The sequence below is a fragment of the Cololabis saira genome, chromosome 1 (genome assembly GCF_033807715.1).
Source record: "Cololabis saira isolate AMF1-May2022 chromosome 1, fColSai1.1, whole genome shotgun sequence".
Lineage (NCBI taxonomy): Eukaryota > Metazoa > Chordata > Actinopteri > Beloniformes > Belonidae > Cololabis > Cololabis saira.
The window spans coordinates 38,868,220-38,891,586 of record NC_084587.1 but is presented as its reverse complement, the minus strand read 5'-3'; the positions used below and the strand labels follow the sequence as shown (position 1 = coordinate 38,891,586).

Here is a 23,367-nt window from a genome sequence, read left to right as displayed (position 1 = left end):
TTGAAATTTTGACTTTTTTTCTCGACATTTTGACTTTTTTTCTCGAAATTTTTAATTTTTTCTCGGAGATTGTACTTCAACATCTCTAAATTTTGACTTTTTTCTCGACAATTCGACTTTTTTCTCAAGATTGTACTTCAACATTAATCTTGACATTTTGACTTTTTTCTCAAAGTGCATAATAATTCCCCCAGTTATAACTAACATGCAGCATGTGTTGTCTTAATTCTAAGGCTGATACATACTTTTCATTTTTTGCGGGTCCAGACATATTTGTTTTTTGTGTTTTTGGTCCAATATGGCTCTTTCAACATTTTGGGTTGCCGACCCCTGTTTTAGACCGAGGCAACCATAAGCAAATCCTATCCCTAATACTGTTATGGTCAAAATACGCCTACTACAGTAATTTAGCCTCAGAGAAGACAGCGATGCCATCTAGCTGTGCCGGTTGTGACCAGCTAGCCAAATGTTCTAGCTCGGGCAACCTCATAAACGTGCTCCTATGGTTGTTATTATGTACCTGTATAGTCACATCCAGTGAATTCCTTTCATTAAGATTCAAGACCGCACCATGGAGGTTTGAGGGCTACAAGCCTATTGAGAGAAGCACAGGAAGAAGAGTAAGGGGAAAGTCACTAATGAATGCACCACTATCTCTGATGATCAGACCCACATCCTTTTCACTCCCTCCCTGATCGCTTGCCATGCAAACAGCTTAGACTATTCCAAGCGCCATAGTTTGACAGTTTTCTTAACTTTGTTCACACCTCGAAGGTGACCAACATAAGTTCCATTTCTGTTTTTCACGAAAGAAAAGCAAAACTGAATTGCCAATAAAGGTACCGCTGCGAGGGATTGGTGTTTCCATTGAGCAGTGTTTTTCTCTGTAAGACCTTAACTATTCTAGTTCTCTCTCATCTTCGTAACTCTCAGAATATCCTGCAAGAAGGTTTGTTGCCATATTTTGGAGATTTCAAACTAGAGCCGTTTCCTCTACTGCTTTTCCTTTGCGATATTTGGGTTTTGTGCAAATGTAGAAGTAATGGAAACACTACTATCTTTAATATTTCCCATATAAGCTGTTCGGCTCCAATATAATGAACTCAGCTCTTTTTTTCATGGTAGTGCGGTTCCTTTTCGAGGTGGTTTCCAATCTGTCAATCACCGTCCTCAGGCGGCCACGACCCCAGCATCTCACAGCACAAAACATATTGATCATGACATTTTAGTCTGATTTTGAAATCTGATTTCATACACTTGGCTAATGATTTCATCTTTCATGTTTTTTTTTGTGATGCAAACAACTCAGAATGCATATTAATGTACCCTTTACTCTGACTTTAATAATCATTCAATGTTACATTACATGCCATTTTATATCATGCTCTAAAAATTAAACATGTATTTCAGATATTTTGGAACATTTATTTAGAAGGCACACGTAAAAAGGAAAACGATTTTCACTGACTCCACTGAGCAACTTCATTGCATTTAGAAAATGTAATGTGATGCTAGTAACAAACTTCAAAAAGGTTGAGCGGCGAAGAAAGAATATAAAATATAAAATTAACTGTTACATCACTGTAAATGAATCTATTTTCAGCAGACAAATTGGGGACAAGTGTCAGGATTGAGTAAAGAATAACATAAACCATACTGCCTGCTGTGCATACAGTGAGGCAGCTCTCGGACAGCAGCCATCATTAGTATGCATGATGCCACTAGAAGAGCAATTATAACAGAAAGCCAGTCTTGTGACTGCGCAGTAGTGGCCCACTGCATGATGGAATACAGCATGCAAAGTAGACTAGTCAGTTGTATACTGGAATCTCTTCATGGAAGTAGCACGCCATCTGAGTATTTTTCTTGCATGCTGAAAATTGCACACTACATACTGCATACTACACTTTGGTGAAATCACTATCAGCAGTATGAAGTTTCAAAAGTGGAATGAGTCTTTCCAAGATAGGGTGCAGGGGTCACCACTTTGTGTCTAATTATAGCACAGAATTACTGATCAGTTAAAAAAATTAAAAAAACAATTAAAAGATTTCACTAACAAAGATGAGAAAACAGCCAGAGACATGGCATAGATTATCTATCTCAATCTAGCTCATTAGATGAACATGACAATCTCATGATGAAATACAAACTTTGACTTTGATGATAAATAAAACATGGGTTGAGAATTTTTTTATGCACCATGCCCTTGGAATTATGAAAAAAATAGCAATTATCTTCATTGTGATATAGCTTATGCCAATTATCCATGTGGTACCAGAACTATTCCTGTTAATGACAACGGTAAATTCAAGATTAAATTCAACATATCAACAAATGCACAGCACTAAAAATAATCCGATTTTAAAGCCTTAGCCTGAGCAAATAAGTCAGCCCTTCCTGAAGACACACTCCCCAGAAAACACAACTTTGGTAAGGACGTACTGTGCATTTTACACACCCGAGGACAGCAATTTCTGCAACTAGTATAAAAAATAACCTATGGATGGTAGAACAACAACAAACTATAGCGGGCACTTAAAAGAGCATCACCGTGCTGAACATGCCCACTTCTCAAAGCTAACAACACCCAGTAAGTTAAAAATGAAGACAGTATAGCAGCCGGCCAGCCATCTCTGTTATCTTTCACTTTTTTATTGTTTCTCTGAAAGAAAATCAGAATCAGTAAATCACACATTTAAGATAATATAAACTCAGATTCTGAAAGGAAAATCAGAATTGATACATCTTAAATTAACTGCAAACTAGAAAAACCTGCACTTCCTTTGAACATGCAGGGTTGAATGTTAAGATGCTGAATGAAAACTGAATGAGAGCTAAACTATTGAAAATTTAAGAAATTGGTCAGGTGACAATGTGAAGAAAATGGTCAAACGTAGCTCAGACATTTGAAAACTTCAAAATCTGTTAAAAGAGTAAGAGGAGTTGAAGATCGGAGGAGGTGTTGAAATGAGGAACATTATCTGAAATGAAGATCAGATGAAGACAGGAAGATGAGCTAAGGAGAACAAGCGGGCCTCAAAAGATGAAAATAAAAGTAAAAGATTAGATGAAGATAAAAATAAGAGCTGAATAGAAGAAGAACAACCTCAAGATGAGAAGATCAATAAAATGGATCACGTTTTTTTCTGATAGAAACCCCAACAGTTGCATCTGAGACTCTTCATGCCTCAATTAACATTTTAAAAGTAAATGCTCGTGATAAAGAGAGGAAAAAACAGTTACGAGGCAAAATGGTAAAAAAGTAATAACATCTTTTGCCTTCACTTTGAGACAACTTAACAGAATAAGGTCATCAGAGAACTCAAACACACGTGTGGGGAAGATAACATTTATTTAAATGAACTAAGCTCTCATCTAACAAGCTCTCATCTCTCATTTGTCCGGACTCTAAAGTGTCCGGAAAAATGAGCAGGAAAGATTACTGGTGTGAGTTTGAAAATAAAAACATTTAATTAGATAAAACAGTATGTGTCCGTCTGCTATGTTGTGCTCTTGGTAACATGTTCTTGCTACATGCAAGTTAATGCATTTTTCTTTTGAAGCAATCACATTCCACAGAGGAGAAAATCTCCCACTAATGCGGTACCCTGAAGCAGCAAGTATACTGAAATGCAGACAAACTTTTATTTAGGGTAATTAGTTCTGATGAAGTGAAGCAGCTGGCTGAAGAAACCTTGCTGAGTTCAAAGGGGTGTCCCTCATCGGGAAACATTTAGTGTTCTTACCAACACGATGCCATTTAATCCCAGCACTTGTTGAAGCGCTAGCACCAAGGGTTACCGGACAAAAACTCCACCGTGCTTTCTAGACATTTGCTATGATACGCTCCACACAAACACCAAGAAAGAATAAAACCATTTAAAGCAAAACACAAAACTCCTGTCACTTTAAGACAAAGTACTGCACATGGAGGCCATGAAGGCTGCTGAATCTGAATTAAGCATAGATTGGCCTATATTGCAGCAATCGGGGAACTAGTTCAAGACGTGCCAGGCGTCAAACAGGCTCTTTCCACTGGACACCCTCTGAAACAGGGAAAAATTACACATCGCTCCAAGGGGAAGAAGCAGTGGTTGAATCAAAAAGTCAAATAAGTCTATATTCAAGGCCATATGCTGGACGGTGGCAGATTAACCAAATCAACGCACATACATACAGAGACACACGTGAAAGCACGCACTTTACAGGAGCGGGGACAAACTGAGTCCAAAGTTGGCGTAATGGGAAGATAAATACCCACACACAACTCGATATGGGCACTCATGCAGGCCTTAAAAACCACTCTCCTCTCACTGGTAGAAGTGATTGAGTAACTTTGACTTTCAGGAATATTACACATAACTCAACATCAGGAGGGCCGCCAAATTCTTGTTTTTGACTCAGCTACTTGGTTTGGTCCCAAATGTCACACACTAACCCACTCATTAACCGGTAAACCTGCAGCTTGACAACAACAAAACTCATTCAGGTTGTAGGCAGAGCGCAATTAATGAAAGAGGCAGAAGTTTCCACAAAAAAGTCCTGTGTGGAATTCAGTGAAAAATATCCTTGCTATAATAAATTATAGCTTACTGAAGTACTATATAGAAATGTTGTGTCATACTACAGTAAGCTGTACAGTGAATTATGAAAGGTTGTTAAGTTATTTAAAATCATCAAATCCACAACTACGAAGACAAACTGCCTTCTCGCAGAGTTCTTACCCGACGCGAAGGAGCACCTTCGCTCGGCTCCAGCCGTCTCTAATATGAGCAGCATATTTGTAACAGTCTCCAGACAAGTATGCAGCTCTGCAAGTGGCATCAAATTAATTAACAATGACTTACAATACAAAGCTCTTTGAACTGAGTGTGCGCTGAGAACAGAGAGCCAGATTGACTGGAAACTCTGACCCCACCGCCCTCCTCACAACAATCACTTATGGCTTCCATGAGGGGCTGAAGGCGAATTCCCTCTGGTGCACGGCCAGCGGCAGCAGCACCGCCTCAGCCACTGAACACCACAGCGAGCCAAGCGTACATGCTTTCAGTAAGCTGGTAACATGATGTGAGCACACTGCATACGTCCTTTAGTGGGAGAATATAACCTCAGCTCAACAAAAAAACTCCCAATGCATGTAAACGGATCAAACTGAACCTGAATAGTTAAAGTTTTGAAAGTAGCAATGACTTTCCGGTTGAAGGTGGAGATCAAACGGGCTGAAATCAATGCGCTAAAAATGTGTTAATCATGCTTGCTTGCCCAGTTGTAGGCACACTTCTTTAATGCCATTCTTTTCCCTGAGAGATTTCATACCAGGGGAAAAGCCTTAGTGAAATTGAAACCAAAAGCCAGTGGTGTTATTACTGTATCCCTCATCCAACTGTGCAAACAACATTTTCTTTATGATGATAAGAGCACGAAGGATCTATTGGCACATATGCAGTGATATCTACTTAACTTTTTTAAACCGTTGACTAAACTACTATAATGCATACTGATATAGCCAAAGTGTAGTATTCAGTATGAGGCTTGCAAACAATTGTGCAAAACACCTGAATGGTGGGCTATGTCTGTGAAAATGTCAGGGTGCGACTGAAACAGTCTGCCGAGCCTGCATGTATGCCGTAATGCAGTGGATGCTGGTCTCAGCGGCCATGCCACCAGGTTCCAGCTGCACTGCAGCTTGATCCCTTCTATGATGGCATACTACTAACAATGACTGCTTGGTATATACTGTACTAGTATGTACTCCGTACTGTTCTGAATGCAGTACATATTGCATGCTACAATGATTTTTGCAGTATTCAGTATGCGTTTCAGAGAGCGTCCCCTGTTTTAACGAGGACATTGCCTGCTTTTACAGTAGCACACGTTGGACGAACTACCCTCTGGCTCCAGATTGGATTTTTCCTGACAAATGTCATCTAAAGGCACTTCAGCAACGCAATTTAACTCAAAATATGAGGACATGTGTTAAAGAAACAAATATCATAAACTGACTTATATTATAGAGCTGGGTATCATCACTGACCTCCCGATACAATACGATTCCGATACACTAGGTCCCAAGACGATACGATTTCCGATACGATATCGATATTCTAATTACAATAATGGAATAACGTGATCCTTCCATCGCTATGTCCGGCCAGAGAAGCCTCACCCTGACTGGTGGAAAGAAGCAGCCTGCTCACTCCTCAGGTTAAGGAGGAGACTTAAGCTCAGTGTAGGGCCTCCCGGGGTTGGTAGAGGGAGCAATTCCCAGGACTGACTTAGCGAGGAGCACTGGGTGATAAAACGGGGGGAAAACATTTTTATTTTTTTTTTTTTTAAATCGATACTTGGATTTATGTATCGATAATCGTTCCTACATATGTATATCGATAAAATATCGATATTTTTAACCCACCCTATATTAGTTCAGGCTCTGTTGCTTCTACTCAGTCACATAGTGTGTGGCTCCCCTTTAAGGTAAAATCTTCCTCTTCTCAACCTCCTGAACATCAGCGATATCAGACTCACAGCAGAGGCGTGTCAGACGCAGAGATACCGCTGGGCACATCCGTGGTAAAATTAGTGCCATAATAACAGGACGGTGCATTTCATTTGTTTACTAAGAAACGCCCTGGGATGGAGTTGTACCCCTGCCATTCACACGAGGAGAGCTGGGACGGCTCCAGCAGACCCTCTGATCCTGAACTGGAAGAAGCGGGTAGAGATAACGGTCGGAGCAACACAGAGACTCACACATAAATCAAAGTAGTATGTAATGTAATGCTTATTTGTAATGGAGAAGCATTTTAATCTATTCTGGTAAGCATGCCAGACATCACCCATACCTTTGTGTACATTCTGGGTATTGATTAATCGGCTGCTGATGGGTGTGCCTGTGCTCATCGACACCTGCACATTGGGAACTCAAGAGATGGTGTCACAGAAAGGACACGCTGATAAAGAGGGCCACCCCTGTCCTGGACTGTTCCCGGGACTTAGTGTCTTAGTTAGACAGATGTTGGCCAACATCACGAACAACCCCTCTCACCCTCTGTGTTAGACAGCAGGGTCATTAGGTAGCTGCTCGGGTCGCTGCATCAAAGACGGCTGCACCCACGGTGCTAAAAGTTGCGCTACCGGATGTCCTTTGTCCCCACAGCGGTCGGGCTCTGACATGCTGATATCCTTTCTCGTGTGTGAAGGCTGTCAGTATCAACGATACTTAAAAAGCACAACTTTACTTTGGTTTCTTTCTTTACTTTGTACATAAGCTGTCAATACTTCTTGCATTCTTTGTATAATTTTACTTTATCATAATTTTGTTTTTTTACAATACCTTATTTTTAAATTAAATGTTGCATTAATGTCATTGTTTAATTCTATTTTGTTCCATAATGTAATGCGACCTATACATTTTCTCTTGCAGGTCAATAAAGTATTATCTTATCTTACGTTATCTTATATTAGTTTTTCCTAATGAATATCTATTTCAACTTAGTAGTTATTTGGTACAAATCTGTACCAAATCTGCAAACGCTGGCAGGGTGCAACACAGTGAAGGAGGCACTATGCAAAGCATCAGATAAAACATGGGTGAGGTAAACATCTCTGTCAAACGACATGCGCATATGAACACACTTGGCAGCTTGAGGGTGTTAGAGGCGGTTATTCATTATCCACACAACTGCATTCCAGGACTGGACAGAAGGAGTTATCGCCACCATCACTCAGATGCAAGCACAAGAGGCCGAGATGGATTTAAGCAGGTTCTCACACAAGATGCCCCCACCTGATAACCTTTGCACTGCTGCACCATTCCCACATGTCCTGTTGCTTACGAATAAAGGGAGAGAAAGGGAGAGATGAAAGGAAGGGGGGAAGAGTGAGAGTAGCCCACGATAAGAGGTGAGAGTCTGTGTTCATTAACGCTGCAAAGAAGTGATGGAAAATGATGAAGACAAATCCCTTCTTCCCGTTACAGGAAGCGACGCTGGGCCCGTGGCAGCTCGGGCCCTCGCGGCTGCTGCAGAGCTGCGTGAGGCCCAAACAAAACCCACTGTCTTCCTTCTCCCTTTTCCTTTTACTGCCAGGAATGTCTTGTTAAATATTGAGAGGAGGCATAAATACCTACGACTCCGTTTTACTCTTGAAAATCAGGTTTTTAGACTATTTGAAGTCATCTGACCCCCAGGACGCGACCCAGGTATTCAGAGCAGAATGAGAGGTCAACCTGTGGATCTTTGTCCTAAACTGTTAAATAACTCCTCCGTCTACCTTTTCCTTGCCCAGGGACACTGGGCAGACAGGTGGAATCAAATAAAGAATGCATCATGAAAACAAAAACAGCTACAACTAAAGGCTTATTTACGGTTCCGCGTTACACCGACGCAGAGCCTACGGCGTAGGGTACGCGGTGACGCGCACCCTACGCCGTAGGCTACGTGCGTCGATTTAACGCAGAACCATAATTCAGGCTTAATTGTCTCACCTTTTTTGAACTCCTCAAGCATTGCGTCCAGCTTGGTGTCATTAAACACAAAATGCAAGGGGTGGCTGTAAAACTTGGTGATGGTCTTGAGCGGCGTGCAATCATCCGGGTCCACAAAGGCCAGGTCCTTGACGAAAAGGAGATCCACGATGTTGGACCTCTCGCCCTCGAACACGGGGATGCGCGTGTATCCGCTCTTCATGATCTCGGACATGGTGTTGAAGTCGAGGATGGCGTCCCCGGGGATCATGAAGCAGTCCCGGAGGGGCGTCATCACGTCCTCCACGGTCTTGGTGCGCAGCTCCAGCGCGCCCTGGATGATGTTCAGCTCCTCCTTCACCAGGTCGTTGTACGGGTCGGTGACGCGCAGCATCTCCAGCAGCTTCTCCCGGTTGTACACGGTGCCGATCTCCTGGCCCAGCAGGTAGTCCAGCAGCTTGCTGACCGGGTAGGAGGCCGGGAAGGTGAGCAGCATGAAGAACTTGGTGAGGAAGATGGTGTTGGCGCCCACGGCCAGGCCGTGCCTGGAGCAGATGGCCTGCGGATAGGAATGGGCGATGTTTTACTGTTCACGATAAACCGTCAAAAAAATTCCCCACGGTAAGAATTTGTCATCTCGCGGTAAAAACAATAAATTCCCGTCGATAACGTTTTTGTGTAAAGCCGGATTTATGGTTCTGCGTTAAATCCACGCACAACGTACGGGAAGGAAGGAAGGAAGGAAGGAAGGAAGGAAGGAAGGAAGGAAGGAAGGAAGGAGCCAAAAAGAAAGAAAGAAAGATAGAAATGAGCTAGAAAGAAAGAAAGAAAGAAAGGAGCTAGAAAGAAAGAAAGAAGCCAGAAAGAAAGAAAGAAGGAAAGAAAGAAAGAAAGAAAGAAATGAGCCAGAAAGAAAGAAAGAAAGATAGAAATGAGCCAAAGAAAGAAAGAAAGAAAGAAAGAAAGAAAGAAAGAAAGAAAGAAAGAAAGAATTATAATTAATTATATTATTAGATTAAGGAAGGAAGGAAGGAAGGAAGGAAGGAAGTTAGCCAGAAAGAAAGAAAGAAAGATAGAAATGAGCTAGAAAGAAAGAAAGAAAGAAAGAAAGAAAGAAAGAAAGAAAGAAAGAAAGAAAGAAAGAAAGAAATGAGCCAGAAAGAAAGAAAGAAAGAAAGAAAGAAAGAAAGAAAGAAAATGAGCCAGAAAGAAAGAAAGAAAGAAAGAAAGAAAGAAAGAAAGAAAGAAAGAAAGAAAGAAAGAAAGAAAGAAAGAAAGAAAGAAAGGAAGAAAGAAAGAAAGAATTAGAATTAATTATATTATTAGATTAAGGAAGGAAGGAAGGAAGGAAGGAAGGAAGGAAGGAAGGAAGGAAGGAAGGAAGGAAGGAAGGAAGGAAGGAAGGAAGGAAGGAAGGAAGGAAGGAAGGAAGGAAGGAAGGAAGGAAGTTACCCAGAAAGAAAGAAAGAAAGAAAGAAAGAAAGAAAGAAAGAAAGAAAGAAAGAAAGAAAGAAAGAAAGAAAGAAAGAAAGAAAGAAAGAAAGAAAGAAAGAAAGAAAGAAAGAATTATAATTATTATTAATTATATTATTAGATTTATAGTTAAAAAGATGGAGTTGAATTGGTATTTTTTTTATGGTTATCGGGATAAATGGCAGAAATGATCGTGATACATGGTTTTAGTCCACACCGGCCATCCATCCATCCCTACCTGCGGGACGATCTCCCCGAAGATCACGATGCCGATGGTGGACATGACCACGGCGATGAGCCCGGACCCGGCTATGTCGTCCAGCAGGATGGTGAGGGTGGTGTTGACCAGCACGTTCCCCAGCAGCAGCGAGCACAGCAGGTAGTTCCCCTGACTCCGCACCGGCTCGATCTTCTTGGCGTAGTTCTTCTCCCGCTCCGTGCCGCAGTTCTGCACGATCTGCAGCTCCATGGGGTCCAGAGCCATGAGCCCCAGGTTCAGCCCGCTGAACATGCCGGACAGACACAGCAGCATGGAGATGAAGATCACCTGCAGCCAGAACGGCAGCAGGAACTTCTTCTCCTCCACCACGATCACTTTGGTGTCGTCCCCGTCGTGGTAGATCCAGGTGTTCTCCGTCCACGGGTCGTGCATCATCATCATCCCCTGCACCGAGGTGGCGATGCAAAGGTAGTAGGCTTTACTCCGCTCCGTCTTCCGCAGGGGCTTCACCTCGATCTCCACGATCCCCGAGGTCCTGCGGTTGAGGATGATGTGGGGCAGGATGATGATGTCGGAGGTCCTGATCCCGCAGGGATGCGGCTCCAAGGGCTGCTCCTGGCTCTGGTTGTCCCCGTCCCTGCCGCGGCTCCGCTCGTGCTCCGTGAAGGAGATCTTGGACCAGGTCTCGTTGTTGATGTTCTGCCCGTACACCCGCAGCTTCACCCGGGACCGCTCGCTCACCCGCAGGTAGCCCTTATCCATGAAGGAAATGTCGTCCGTGTCCTCCAGCCGCAGCCCTATGATGACCGTCTCCGCCTCGGACCCGGACCCGTCCTTGCCGTGCGTCGGGCTGACACAACAGCCCGTGACAGTCAAGAAAATCATCGCCAAAGAAGCTCGGACCCGGTTAAGTGACGCCATTTTTGCAGCGGTGGTGGGTGCCCGGAATAACGGATCTGCCATATTGATGATAACCGCTTGGCAATCAACCTCCTGAATGAAAAGGGCTTTTAAAAATCAGAGCCAGTCGGAGTCCGCCTTCATCTCCGCCCAGGGTTGCCGTGACTTGTGCATCGGGGACCTGCTCCGTTCCCACTACGTGTCCGACACTGATGCCTCGCAGGCGCAGGCTCACGGGCCAACTCGTGCCTCTCTTGGTGTGCCCGAGACGGGCGGCCCCGGCAGCCAATCAGAGGCCGCCGCTGGGCCGGGGGGCGGGGCCTGCGCGGACTCAGCAGCCAATCACATTGCTGAAACAAGTGCACCTCATGTTAAGAGGCAGACGCAACTCTGCCCATGACTTTTAACAGCATATTAAACTCCGCGGGGAGGATAAAGTCTAAATTATGGTTCCGCGTTAAGTCGACGCAGAGCCTACGGCGTAGCTTACGCGGCGACCCGCGTATCCTACGCCGTATAGGATCTGCGTTGGTGTAACGCGGAACCATAAATCAGCCTTAACTCACTATATTTCAGTTTTTGTTGTCGTGTTGCAGTGCAGCACATTTTACACGGGTCTGTCGGTCAAACTATTTACGTACGTGTAATCTAAGACGATATTTCACTTGAAAATGATAAAAGATAAAAGGTATGCAGATTGGTTGGGGCCAGAATAGATCAAAATGTTGTAGACACTATATATAGTTTGATATCGCTGTTGCTGCCATTATATATATTTTTTTATTTATTTATTTATTTTTTAAATATTTATTTAATTTTGTTCTCCCTTAATGTATGTTTTTATTTTGTTTTTTTTCCCCTAGGGTAATTATGGGGAGGGTAGGAATGTGGGTATAATAGAAATCATGCATGTGAAAATGTGAATTGTGAAAATTTTTGTGAAATAAAAAGATATTAAAAAAAATAAAATGTTGTAGACACGAGAATAAAACCCAAAGATGGAAAGTAAAACGAGATATTTTTTTTTTTAGTTTTGTACTATTATGTATCATTTGTTATACCCTCTAGTACAGCTATGCTAAATAAATTATAGATGCATTATTAATTTCATTATCCACTAGGTTTGGTGTGAAGCATTTTAGGATCAAATATTCTATTCATTGTGTTAAGTTATGTTGTTGTATAGTGTTGTAGCTACTATACTGCACTTAATCGTTCTATGTCGAACTGTCTTGTATATTGTTCTGTTTTGTTTGTTTTTTTGCTCTGTATTCTGACTGCCATAGATGCTAAAAGAATTTCCGAAAGGACAATAAATGGAAACTAACTAACTTCATTTATGCATTTACATTGTTAAGAGTCCACAGTATCAAAAATGAAAAATTGAAATTAGGACATCGTGTTTACAGGCAATATTTATTGTCCTATACAGAACAAACACATCATGAATTACATTTTAAAAAATGTTAGAGAACATTTTTGTAAAGCTCATCTTAATTCAAAACTTGTCAGTACAAAAATCCTTCAGACCACAGAAATTATAGAACCTAAACACAACAAGCCGCCCAAAGTGAGCAGTTGTCTCCAAGCTTTTGATTAGTCAGACATACATGAACATTATAAACTATGTCTATGTTTATGATACTGCTCAGGATTACTTTGAAATGTTTAACTGATTGGAGCGGTCTGGCAACATTAACTATGTAAATTCATTTAAGATGAGACCACATGTAGTCACATCAATGTGATGCTCTTACCAGCATTTACATTTCCAGCTATTTTCTCCATGACACATTTCCTTTTAAACATGGTTAGAAAATACTCGAACAATGCACATTCAGGTGTGAACTTCTTCAAATATTTCAAATGTAAAAACCGGAATAGTCACTTATACTGGACGATTCTTTGCAGATTGTCTAATTTGCATATTTATATATGATATCCACCAGGAGATGTTTCATTCACCTGTTATTCACCTGCAGTTAGTTGTTAGATAAAGAGTGCCTAATTTAATCCTGACAGTAAAGCATCATTTAGGAATATGCATAGAAGAAACACCAGTAACAGACACATAAGAATTAATTTCAAATTTCTTAATTGTCATTGCAAACATTAAGACACAAAATAGTGTAATTACATTGTAATCAGTCATGAACAACATGATGCTGGGCCTGTATTACACAATGCTCTTCCATCATTTGCAGCAGTCAGCAGATCGTGTGCTGCAGCATCCTCCTGTGGCTGAACTGATGCCTTGCTCATCTACCTTCAGAGCCAGCTCCAGCGGATTAACGGCATGTGCCTGTATCAATAAATCCACAACAAAGACAAAATTAGAAGTTCACAACATACAGTTAGATCCATTTAAGTTCTAAAAATAATCCTATTGTATCCACTGTGAGAAAAGAGGAAATGGTTGAACGATGGAGTGCATAAAGAACAGAGTTGGTGAGACGTCAGAAAACAAACCAAGGAGTTAAAAACACACGTTCTCCTGCTGAGCGGCCTCTGTGCTACTTTCTTGAGACAATGGTTGTTCATTAAATCAAAATTTCACAGTACAAGTGCTTTCACAACAACGACCAAAGGTGGCTCATTAGTGTTATCATCAAAGAACGGGGACGGTTAGGAAAAAGTATCTTCGAACTGATTTCACTTTGGGAGACCGAAGGGAGTCCAAAGGGTAAACCAAGGGACAAATTTTGATAAATTGTGAAGTTTTATAGTTTTCTTTTACTCCCCACACAAACTACAATCCCTTATCAGGAGAATAAACATGCATTATGTTATCAATAGATTAAATAACTCCTTGTAAAAAGTGTAATGGTATTGATAAATGTGTATGAATGTGTCATGCATGCAGCGAGTGACCATAGGAGCTGATAAGATGGCATTCCATTAGCTGAGAAAAGAACATTCCTTCCTGTTCAAGGTTCCCCAGCATGACTCTCCAGTCTGATTATGACTCCAAGGCAGCTGCTTGACCCTCTACATGTGGATGTGTGCATATGCATGTTTCAGTGGGTATGTGAGTTTAAGAGTGTGCCGTGGTGCACATGTGTGATGTGGCCAGATGCAGAGAGAGGCATTTGGAGTGTACTGCACACTTCAAATTGACATCAGAAATCTCATGACCTTGAGTGATTGAAAAAAAATGAAAACTGATGAATAAGAAATGTTCAATTTCAGGAATTTTTAATTCACTGACCTTAGGTTTGACACCACATTGCTCATGGGAGCCTCCCGGTGGTTGGAAAGTGAATTCTCCTTCAAATCTAGAATGGGTCAAGATGCTCGCTACCTCTCCGTCCACCTCCAGCACTTGATTGGCCTAAGAAATACACCCACATTTGACATCATTTACACTCTGCGTATGAATAGATGTCCCTTAGCTGTTCTCTTTACGCTGGATTTACAGACCTTGAAGGTGTACTGGCAGTCAAACTGGAAGCTGTCCTTTGCCCCTGTAATACCTCCATTATACATGACTTGACAGGTCTTGCTGTCGCTTTTAGGGATCTTGAAAAGGCGGTATGTGGCAGAGACAAATCTGAAGTCACCTGTACGGCAATATGAAGTATGAATGAATCTTCAACCTGATCCTGATTAGTAACAGAGGTATACAGCACAAATACAGTCTATTACATCATAACCTTTCATGAAAAATAGACATGTGCATGAGGAAATAACGTCATTTGCTCAAAATCCAGTGGATTTACATTATAAATCGCTTGACCTATTCGTTGCTCAGTGTAAAACAAAGTCAGTAAAATAAGTCGCAAAGGTAACATTATCTCATTCTTTGCAGTATTTTATTGTCAGCTCACAAAACCTTCCTTAGAAAATGTCTATATATCTGGTGCGCAGAATAATTTCCAAAATGATAATGGGTCCACAGTCTGATTTAACAGGGCACACATAACTTGCATACATAAATCAAGGGAGTCGTCACTAAACACCTGTTCAGGCCTTGAAGGCTCCACACGCCCATAGGGCATGAAGTGCTCCACTTCTTAAGGCCATGTGAGTGCAAGCAAAACATGTCTGATTAAAATCTCCCTCCCTCTCCTCGAAGTGCAGTCGTACCTGTCAGGGCAGAAACTTTGCCCCTTTTATTGCTTCGAAAGGTTGATGATGCAACCACCCTGTTTGAGCTCAGTTTGTGTCTGCAGAAATGAATATGGTAATTACGAATTTCATTCTTTCAATTCATCAGTAGTGTCTGACTGAAGAAACAATGACCTTTAACCCACAATGAGTCGATTTGAAGAACTAATATTAAATTGCTAACTGGAAAAAAAAGTCTGCAGAGATAAATTAGTTATTAGAAATGAGCAAATAAGTCAAAACGCAAAAACAAACATCGGTAATCAAGGAAGAAAAATTGGTCCAAACCCAGAATGTCCTGCAGTTCTTTGTTGTCAACCGTGACAACGCTTGCTGTGACCAGCCGAGGCGGACTGAAGCCCACCTCTTCAGCCAGTTGCAGCAGATCCTTCCACCAGAGCGCACCAGCAACACACTCACCTGCAAACATAAACCATCCACAAGGATGCATATAACATAGAAAACATATGTCACACTGTTAGGACAGATGTCCAGCAAATTTCTGGCAGACATTTCAGTCTATGGCAATAAATGTACAGCAAATTCATGTTCACATTAACGTGCAAACCACACAAGTCGTCTACTGTTGTATTTGTGGCCTAACTGGTTTATCAGCTGGAGATTACAAACTCTTAAAATAATGGATTAAGTTATAATTTCCAAAAGTTTTTCAAAAAAACAGCAAAAAAAACTGAACAAACTGTTTGGTGTATTTTTCTTTGTTTGGGTGAAGCCCACTAGGCTCAGAAGCAGCGCAGCAACTAACGCTCATCTGTATTCAGGATTCACTTGATTTTCTCACCATTCCCAAGTGTCTTTACAGGGAAGTGCATGACTAGAACTGCAGGTTTGACTTTAGTTTTTCAGTTTGAACAGTAAGAACACACCAGGCACGGAAACTCTTCTGTGAAGTCCAGAGTGGGTCTGTGGCGTACCAACAGAACATAAACCTGCTTACATGTCTGGAACTAATCAGGACTTTGCCAACAAGGGTTACAAGGGAGTTACTTTAGCACCTATGGCAAACCGTGGAAGCAAAAAACCTAGATACCTGTTCTAGAGTAATCACAGAACCTCATTATTGAAAGAACCTTGCTGCCAACATTGGAGAACATAAGAGGAGGCACTCTTTTGCACTTTTTTGTTTGCAAATCATACTCAGGTTTGCCACAAATGTTTTTGTCTCTTAAGAAAAAGTGATGTTCTTGCAGGTGATCGTGATTTCATGGCAACACGATAATAACTTGACGCACCCCACAGCACTTTGTGGCTTTTAATTTCCTCCGTTAATCTTCCACTGCTGTAGATGTCACTGAAGTACAGCTCGCCGCCGTCCTGATGAGTGGAACAATGTTCGTGGTGAAAATCAGAGCACACTGCACCGACCTCCGTATGAGTCCCAGTTATAATGTCACTGAAAGAATGTGGACGTGTACCTTCAGAACACTGTAGGCTTCAGCCAGCACCTGCCACTTGTCAGGAGAGAGATTCACCACACAGTTGGAACTATGAGAGAGAGAAAAAAACAACTCAAACAGCTAAAATTTTAGCACTAAAATAAATAAAAAAGACTTGAGATCTTACATGATGATATCGAATGAATTCTTCTGGAGACCTGCCGCAGTTAAGGCTTCTATGTAGCCCTGGACAAAATTCACATTTGGCTTTTTGTAGCCAAACTCTTTCATGTGATGGTCCAAGTATGATCTGGCCACTTCAAGCTAGAAGGGAGGAAACATACTTAAGTCCAATGATGACAGAAAAGCTTGAAATATTACAGTTTTTCTCGATTGCTTTGACACATTTTGCACATCATGGGTCAACTTTATCTAATGCTCACACCTTCTTTGCACAGCAAGAGTCCTCTCTGGCGAATCAGTTAACTATTTCTCATTGCTTTCACACAATTTTCTTTGACTTTTAATACACTTTTCAAAACAGTTAACGCACTTCTCACAAAGAGACACAAAACATAACTGATTTACCATGGCAACTTATTGCAGACACTTTGTAGCAGCCTATTGGAACTGCTCTCTCAATTCTAAAAATTATCAGCACCTGTGTGAACTCTCTTTGCAAAACAAAGCAAGTGGTCCTGAACCTATCAAAGAGGTCAATAGCTTGAAGTTGACACCAAGCATGGATGGAGGAGGACGTGGACGAGGACATGTGGCCTGATCGTCAGGCCCGTGTCGACAATGCGTCATTTTCCTGTATTTTTATTTTTTTCATATTTACAGGGTTTCATTTCATTGTTTCATTTACAGTATTTTCTTTGAGAATTTACCCTTGTTGTACTGCATATTGAACCCTGTCATTTTGATTGCTTACAGTATGTGCATGTGACAAGTACTGCAATAAATATTTTTCTGTCAGAATCTTGCCATTTTGTACACAGTAGAACAAATGTAAATCAATGGTGTTGACAGGAACTTCAGCAATACAAAAACAGATCTACAATATTTTACTGTATACACATTTTCTGATTTTACTGTAAATACTCTGTGACAGTATATTTCTAAGTTATATAACTAAGTTAGAGTGCTCAATACAAAACCCAAATTGTAGTATGTTGCCAGTTGTAAAATAGTCAATACTATGAGGGTGTTGAACAAAAGTTGATATTGATAGCTGTAGTTTCAATTTTGTTATCCATCGTTAGAGTAAATAAATGAGAAAACACATGTTCAATTGAGAAAAAATTCTAGGTTTTGATGGAAAAGTTTGGTTTTGATGGATGTGTGACAAGTTTTGAGAAAGTGGTGTCATTCTGCAAACATCATAAAGTGTTTTGGTTATTTCAGCTTCTGTTAAGGGCTTTGTGTGAGCTGTTTTGAAAAAGTAAACTGTGAATGGAAAAATGGGCCAAAACGATCGAGAAAAACTGTAACAGTCATGTTGCGCTTTGACAGAAGTCTGTAATGTTGGTTTCACTTAGGCACTGCAAACTAGGGGTTATCTTTGAGGTTTTCAACAATTCTGTCCCTTAACAGTTCATTATCAGCTCATGTCAACACAAAAAAGATGGATGAATCAGTGTGCGATGTTCCTGAACTATACCTGGCCCTCGGTCATGTCTATTCCAGTCACATGGCCCTGCTCGCCCACTAACTGGCTCAGCATATAACAGTCCCTCCCACTTCCACTCCCCAGATCCAGGATGCTGCAGCCCTCCAAACACTCTGGCACTACCAGGCCACAGCCATAGTACCTACAGGGGTCAGACACACGTCAAAGTAAGAGCTTTGCATAGCGCAGAATACAGGATCAGAAAGTGCATCACTGACTTGCTAGTGACTTCAGGGTGGACTTTCTTCAGGGCGTCACGGATGAAGGCTGGGACGGGCTGTGCTGGAGCGATACAGGCATTGGTCTTCAGGTCTGAAGTTTTCTTCAGCGTCTTGCCGTAATAATCCTGTTTCGTCAAAGAAAAGCTCCTTAAGACAAAAGCTGATATCATTTAGCAAATGTCAGGTGATCAGTGCAGTTTTAAGTGCTCAAACTGACTAAACAAGACCAAAAAGAGGCTTAAGCCCTTTTCCCTGAATGGCCCCATACAGGGACCAAACCTTAGCTCTTTTCTGAAAGTCAGTTATGGTAAACTGATGGATGGGTGATTCTGTCTGCTGCAAATGTGATTCATATTGGGTGCAGTGTAACATTTGTTTTGCTGATTATAGTTGTATTCAGTTCAGTGGACCTCGGATTGCAATCTTTAGAGCAGTTTTAATTAACTTCGATATTTGTTTGTTTACTCTGTGATATTTTTATGACAGTGACAGGCAGTACTCGAGTTGTAAAAAAAAATCAGGGAGGATGGTGGATTTTATCATATGGGGACAGATAATTTGTGCTGATTACAAATAATATAATATATTACAAATAATAGCACTGACCAAAACACCTGCAGAAATACTGCAGGAATGACATAGCAGCAGTTAAATGCAGCCTTCTGTAAGCTTTAAATATCCACTGGGCTTACATCAAATACATCAAAACACAACAATAAAAAACAGTTTTCTGAACTTATCAATATGACTCTGTCCTTCACAGGATAAATAAATGGATCACTGCAAAAACTCAAAATCTTAACAAGAATATTTGTCTTATTTCTAGTTAAAATGTCTCATTTTAGTAAAAAATCTCATTACACTTAAAACAAGACTCATCACTGGAAAAAACAACAATTTTCACCTGTTTCAAGTAGATTTTCACTTGAAATAAGTAGAAAAATCTGCCAGTGGAACAAGATTTTTTTGCTTGTAATGCGAAGATAAATCTTGTCCCACTGGCAGATTTTTTTACTTATTTCAAGTGAAAATGTACTTGAAACAGGTGAAAATTGTCAAATAAGTTATTTTTCTGGTGTTATTTTTCTGGTGATGACTCTAAATGTTTAAATAGCAGTAAAACCACATTCATTGATGAAATGACATAAGGGATGGAAAGGGGGATGATTTGGACCGTTTTTATTTCAGGGGGGGATGCCATCCCCCCTCATCCCCCCTCATCTCCAGTACTGGTGACAGGTTTTGTTGCGCAGAAGCCTCACATGGGACTATGTTCCATGGGACTATTTTCCCAAAAGAACATGGGGGTGATGACAGTTGAGGGAGGGAGCTGATGATGGAGCAGGTTGTGGAGAGAAGCAGACCGGCGGGTGAGTGGTAAACAGGACCAGGAGTTGGATGAGATGTGAGCTCAGAGCAAGCGAAGGATACTAGAGTGGACCAGCTGACTGACAGTGACTTTGCTCAATATATTTAATTTCTGGCTGTACATTAACCAGGAAATTCAGAAGTATCCAGAAAACGATTCTGGATACTAATATATTGCCTGTTCTGGGTATGGGTCTCTGTAAAGCGTCTAGAGACAACTCTGTTGTATTAGACGCTATATAAATAAAATTGAATTGAATTGAATTGAAATGATTGCGTGTACTTCTTCTTTTTTTTTCCTTTCTCTGTGGCTGCACATTTGTTTCCTCTTGCTGCTGCTTGTGTTTGTGGTGGTTCTGATTGGGTTCGGGGTGTTTATGGTTCTGTCAAAGGTTGTTCTAGTTCTGTTTGAGGTAGTTGGGTTGTGGCGTGGGATGGTTCTGAATGTATTTGGTTCTGAATGTATATGTGGTCAATGAACCAGACCTCCTGCTCATAGGATGTGTGGTTGGGGGTTGGTAATGAACCAAACCCCCTGTTCTAGTTGTGTTCTGGGTGGTTCTGGTTCTGTCCGACTCTGAGGTGGTTCTGGTTCTACTGCATTAATTTCTATGCTCCCCATAGGAATGAATAGGTTTTGCGTCAGCATGGTACCACCCCATATATGAATGAATGGGGCCTTTATTCCTCAATTTCTCAAAACTGTAATAGCTAGCATAATGAAGCTTCAATATGTTGTAGTCCAACACGTCCCGAGTCTTTAAATGTTTGAATGATGTCTCTGCGATAAAGTGTGGCCGAGCAAAAGGCCTCCAAAATCAGAATGTCAATCATTAGCATCAAAATTATTTTCAAATTCAAAGTTTAAAAGTTCAAAGTTTATAACTGAACAACCGTAATAACTGACATGATGAGGCTTTAATATGTTGTAGTCCAATGTGAATAATGCCTCTACGATAAAGTACGGCCAAGCAAGTTACAATTAAATTTGGCAATTTTTTTCCCGGTTTTTGGCTTCCAGCGTTACCATGGCAACGGTTTTGAGGGAGGAGAGTACCGCCCACCGCGTCACCATGGAGACGCACCTGTTGATGCGTCCCACGCCTGGGAGTAGGCTACGGGTCGGGCTGCGTGTTGAACGGTAGAAAAGACGTGCAGAAGAAAAGGGAAAACGATTCTGGATACTAATATATCTCCTGCTGGGTTTTTTTTGTCGTTCTTTCAGGCGTTTTATTAAAAAATAAAATAAAAATCTTCCTTATCAGAGCGGGGTCATGTCATTTGCGACTTTAGCTTGCACGCTTTGCATGAATACATGTCTAGATTTCACAAGATTATTGAGTTGTTGTATATCTGAATTGCCCCATTTCTGTTGTATTACTATTGTTGAAAAGATCTTTCCCAGCATGTATTTGTGTGTCTGGTCCCCGCACTTCCCTCTCTGCTGCTGGACCGAGCTGAGCTGAGCTGAGCCTGACTGAAGGCTGAATTATACTTCTGCGTCAAAACGACGCCGTGTCTACGGCGTGTGGTTTTTGGACACGCAGAGGACACGCCGTCACATGCGCCGTCAGTGACGTGCACCTCCCGAAAATTGTAACTACGCGTCGAGGAGACGCCGTCCACACGCAGACCGAGAGGGCTGTGATTGGTTCGTTTGAAAGCGAAGCATTTCCGGTTTCCGGTTTGAATCAGTAGTGAACTTCCAGGGCTTTTTTCTTCGTTTATATGTGATTTTTTTTTGTTTTTGTTTTTTGCACAATAGTTGTCCTTATTTCTTTGATTTACTGTGACCGGAAAAAGTCGGATAAACCATTCAGAAAAAGATCGCTAACTAGTGGCCGCGGGGGGTACTGCACCGCGACCAAACGGAGAGACGGAGAACTCTGAACGATTCGTGACGGCACCACGGGTGCGCCGTGTGCTCTGCGTGTGTGTGACGCAGAAGTATACTCAGCCCTTAAGTCTGCTCCAGTTTACCCCCAGTCCACCCAGTAACCGCAGTGGGATAAATCATCCACGTTACATTACCTTTACGTCCACGTGAACGGCGCCTTCAGAGAAAGCCTTTCCGCTGAAAATAGAAAAAAAAAAAATCAATTTGGTGTCCATTAACTTTTGATTATATCCTAACAGTTCTTGATTGTATCTACGCTAACATTATAATACAACTATAACGACCGAAATAAAACTTAGCTGGCGTTTCTAATAACTCGACAATAATACAATGTAACTTGTTACTTTGATATCTACGACGGAGTATTAGGGCCAAACTAAGACAAAAAATAAAAAATAAAGTCATAATAATATGAGAATAAAGTCATAATATTACGAGAATAAAGTCGTAATATTTTGAGAATAAAGTCGTAATATTACGAGAATAAAGTCATAATATTACGAGAATAAAGTCGTAATATTAATTATATATTATATTAATATATTATTAATTATAAATATATAAATAGAACTTCACAAGATGCTCAATATTCCTCATTTTAACACAGAGAGAAGATGCTCTTCCTGTTAGTTCTCATAAATTATATTCTCATAATATTACGACTTTATTCTCGTAATATTACGACTTTATTCTCGTAATATTACAATTTTATTCTCATAATATTACGACTTTATTCTCGTAATGTTACGACTTTATTCTCATAATATTATGACTTTATTCTCGTAATTTCCCCTTTTTTTTTTGTCTTAGTTTGGCCCTAATACTCCGTCGTAGATATCACGCGTTATGTTAATGTAGTGCATGGAGGTTAAAACCAACACGCGCTTAACTTAATTTAAAAATGGTACACCAGACCAGGACCAGGATGTTCTCACCTTTTGCAATCAGCCATCGCTGCAGATGTTTCCCGAGGTTTGCAGAGCAGAGCTTTTCTCGTCCTTCTGCTGAACCGGCAGCGCGGATTTCACTTCCTACTTATAAAGCTTGAATTATGGTTCTGCGTTAAATCGACGCAGGACCTACGCCGCGGTACGCGGCGACGCGCACAGTAAGCTCTGCGTTGGTGTAACGCGGAACCATAAATCAGCCTTTAGCGGGGATCTCCTCTTAAAAGCACAGTACAAAGGTCGGCCCCTTTTTATTTTTTTAATTTCGTAATCTAGTTGTACCTTTAGACTTGTGTTAGGCCCCTGTAAACTCAAGTGAAATAAATGAATAAATAAAATGGTGAATGGATCATTTGTGCCTATAGATGTATTTATTGCACAAGGGATCCCGCTGTTGCACATCCGTCTGTGATTTACAGATATACTGATGATGGGTGACAGCTTAATTTAGACATTAGTTTCCTTCCCCTTTTCTGTGCCCCAGACGAGTGAAGTGGAGTTTATAAACTGTTAAAAAAAATAATGCTTTAATGAACATTCCCTGTTAGTTATAGTGTAAGACACAGGGTAAATCTTGGAGAAAAACTGAAAGCTCTCTTGGAAACAAACCCTTTTTTTGCAAATGTGTGGGCACAGATTATTAAACTGTATATAGAAAAGGCAAATCTGTGGCAGAGCCTGAAAACCAACACCTGCAG

The 23,367-nt window shown here is 41.1% G+C and overlaps 2 protein-coding genes across 4 annotated transcripts in view; both read right to left on the bottom strand.

Moving 5' to 3' along the window:
* The window catches only part of cnnm2b (cyclin and CBS domain divalent metal cation transport mediator 2b), a 71,073-nt gene extending 59,819 nt beyond the window's left edge, over positions 1-11,254 (bottom strand). For all 3 annotated transcript variants that reach the window (XM_061722815.1, XM_061722816.1, XM_061722817.1), the window contains exons 1-2: positions 10,179-11,254; positions 8,489-9,026 (exon numbers count right to left, since the gene is read on the bottom strand). In XM_061722815.1, coding sequence (XP_061578799.1) covers positions 8,489-9,026; positions 10,179-11,123 — 1,483 coding nt within the window. In that variant the 5' untranslated portion in view covers positions 11,124-11,254. The remainder of the gene's footprint in view (positions 1-8,488; positions 9,027-10,178) is intronic.
* Positions 11,255-12,459: 1,205 nt separating this feature from the next.
* Positions 12,460-22,763, bottom strand: as3mt (arsenite methyltransferase). Its single transcript, XM_061722814.1, has 11 exons — positions 22,658-22,763; positions 21,857-21,899; positions 18,455-18,582; positions 18,228-18,378; positions 16,752-16,888; positions 16,604-16,673; positions 16,421-16,502; positions 15,456-15,587; positions 14,481-14,620; positions 14,269-14,391; positions 12,460-13,362 (listed from the first exon to the last, which is right to left on the bottom strand). Exons 1-11 carry the CDS (start codon positions 22,672-22,674, stop codon positions 13,255-13,257), a joined length of 1,131 nt encoding a protein of 376 aa, XP_061578798.1. The 5' UTR covers positions 22,675-22,763; the 3' UTR covers positions 12,460-13,254.
* Between the last annotated feature and the right edge of the window lie 604 nt (positions 22,764-23,367).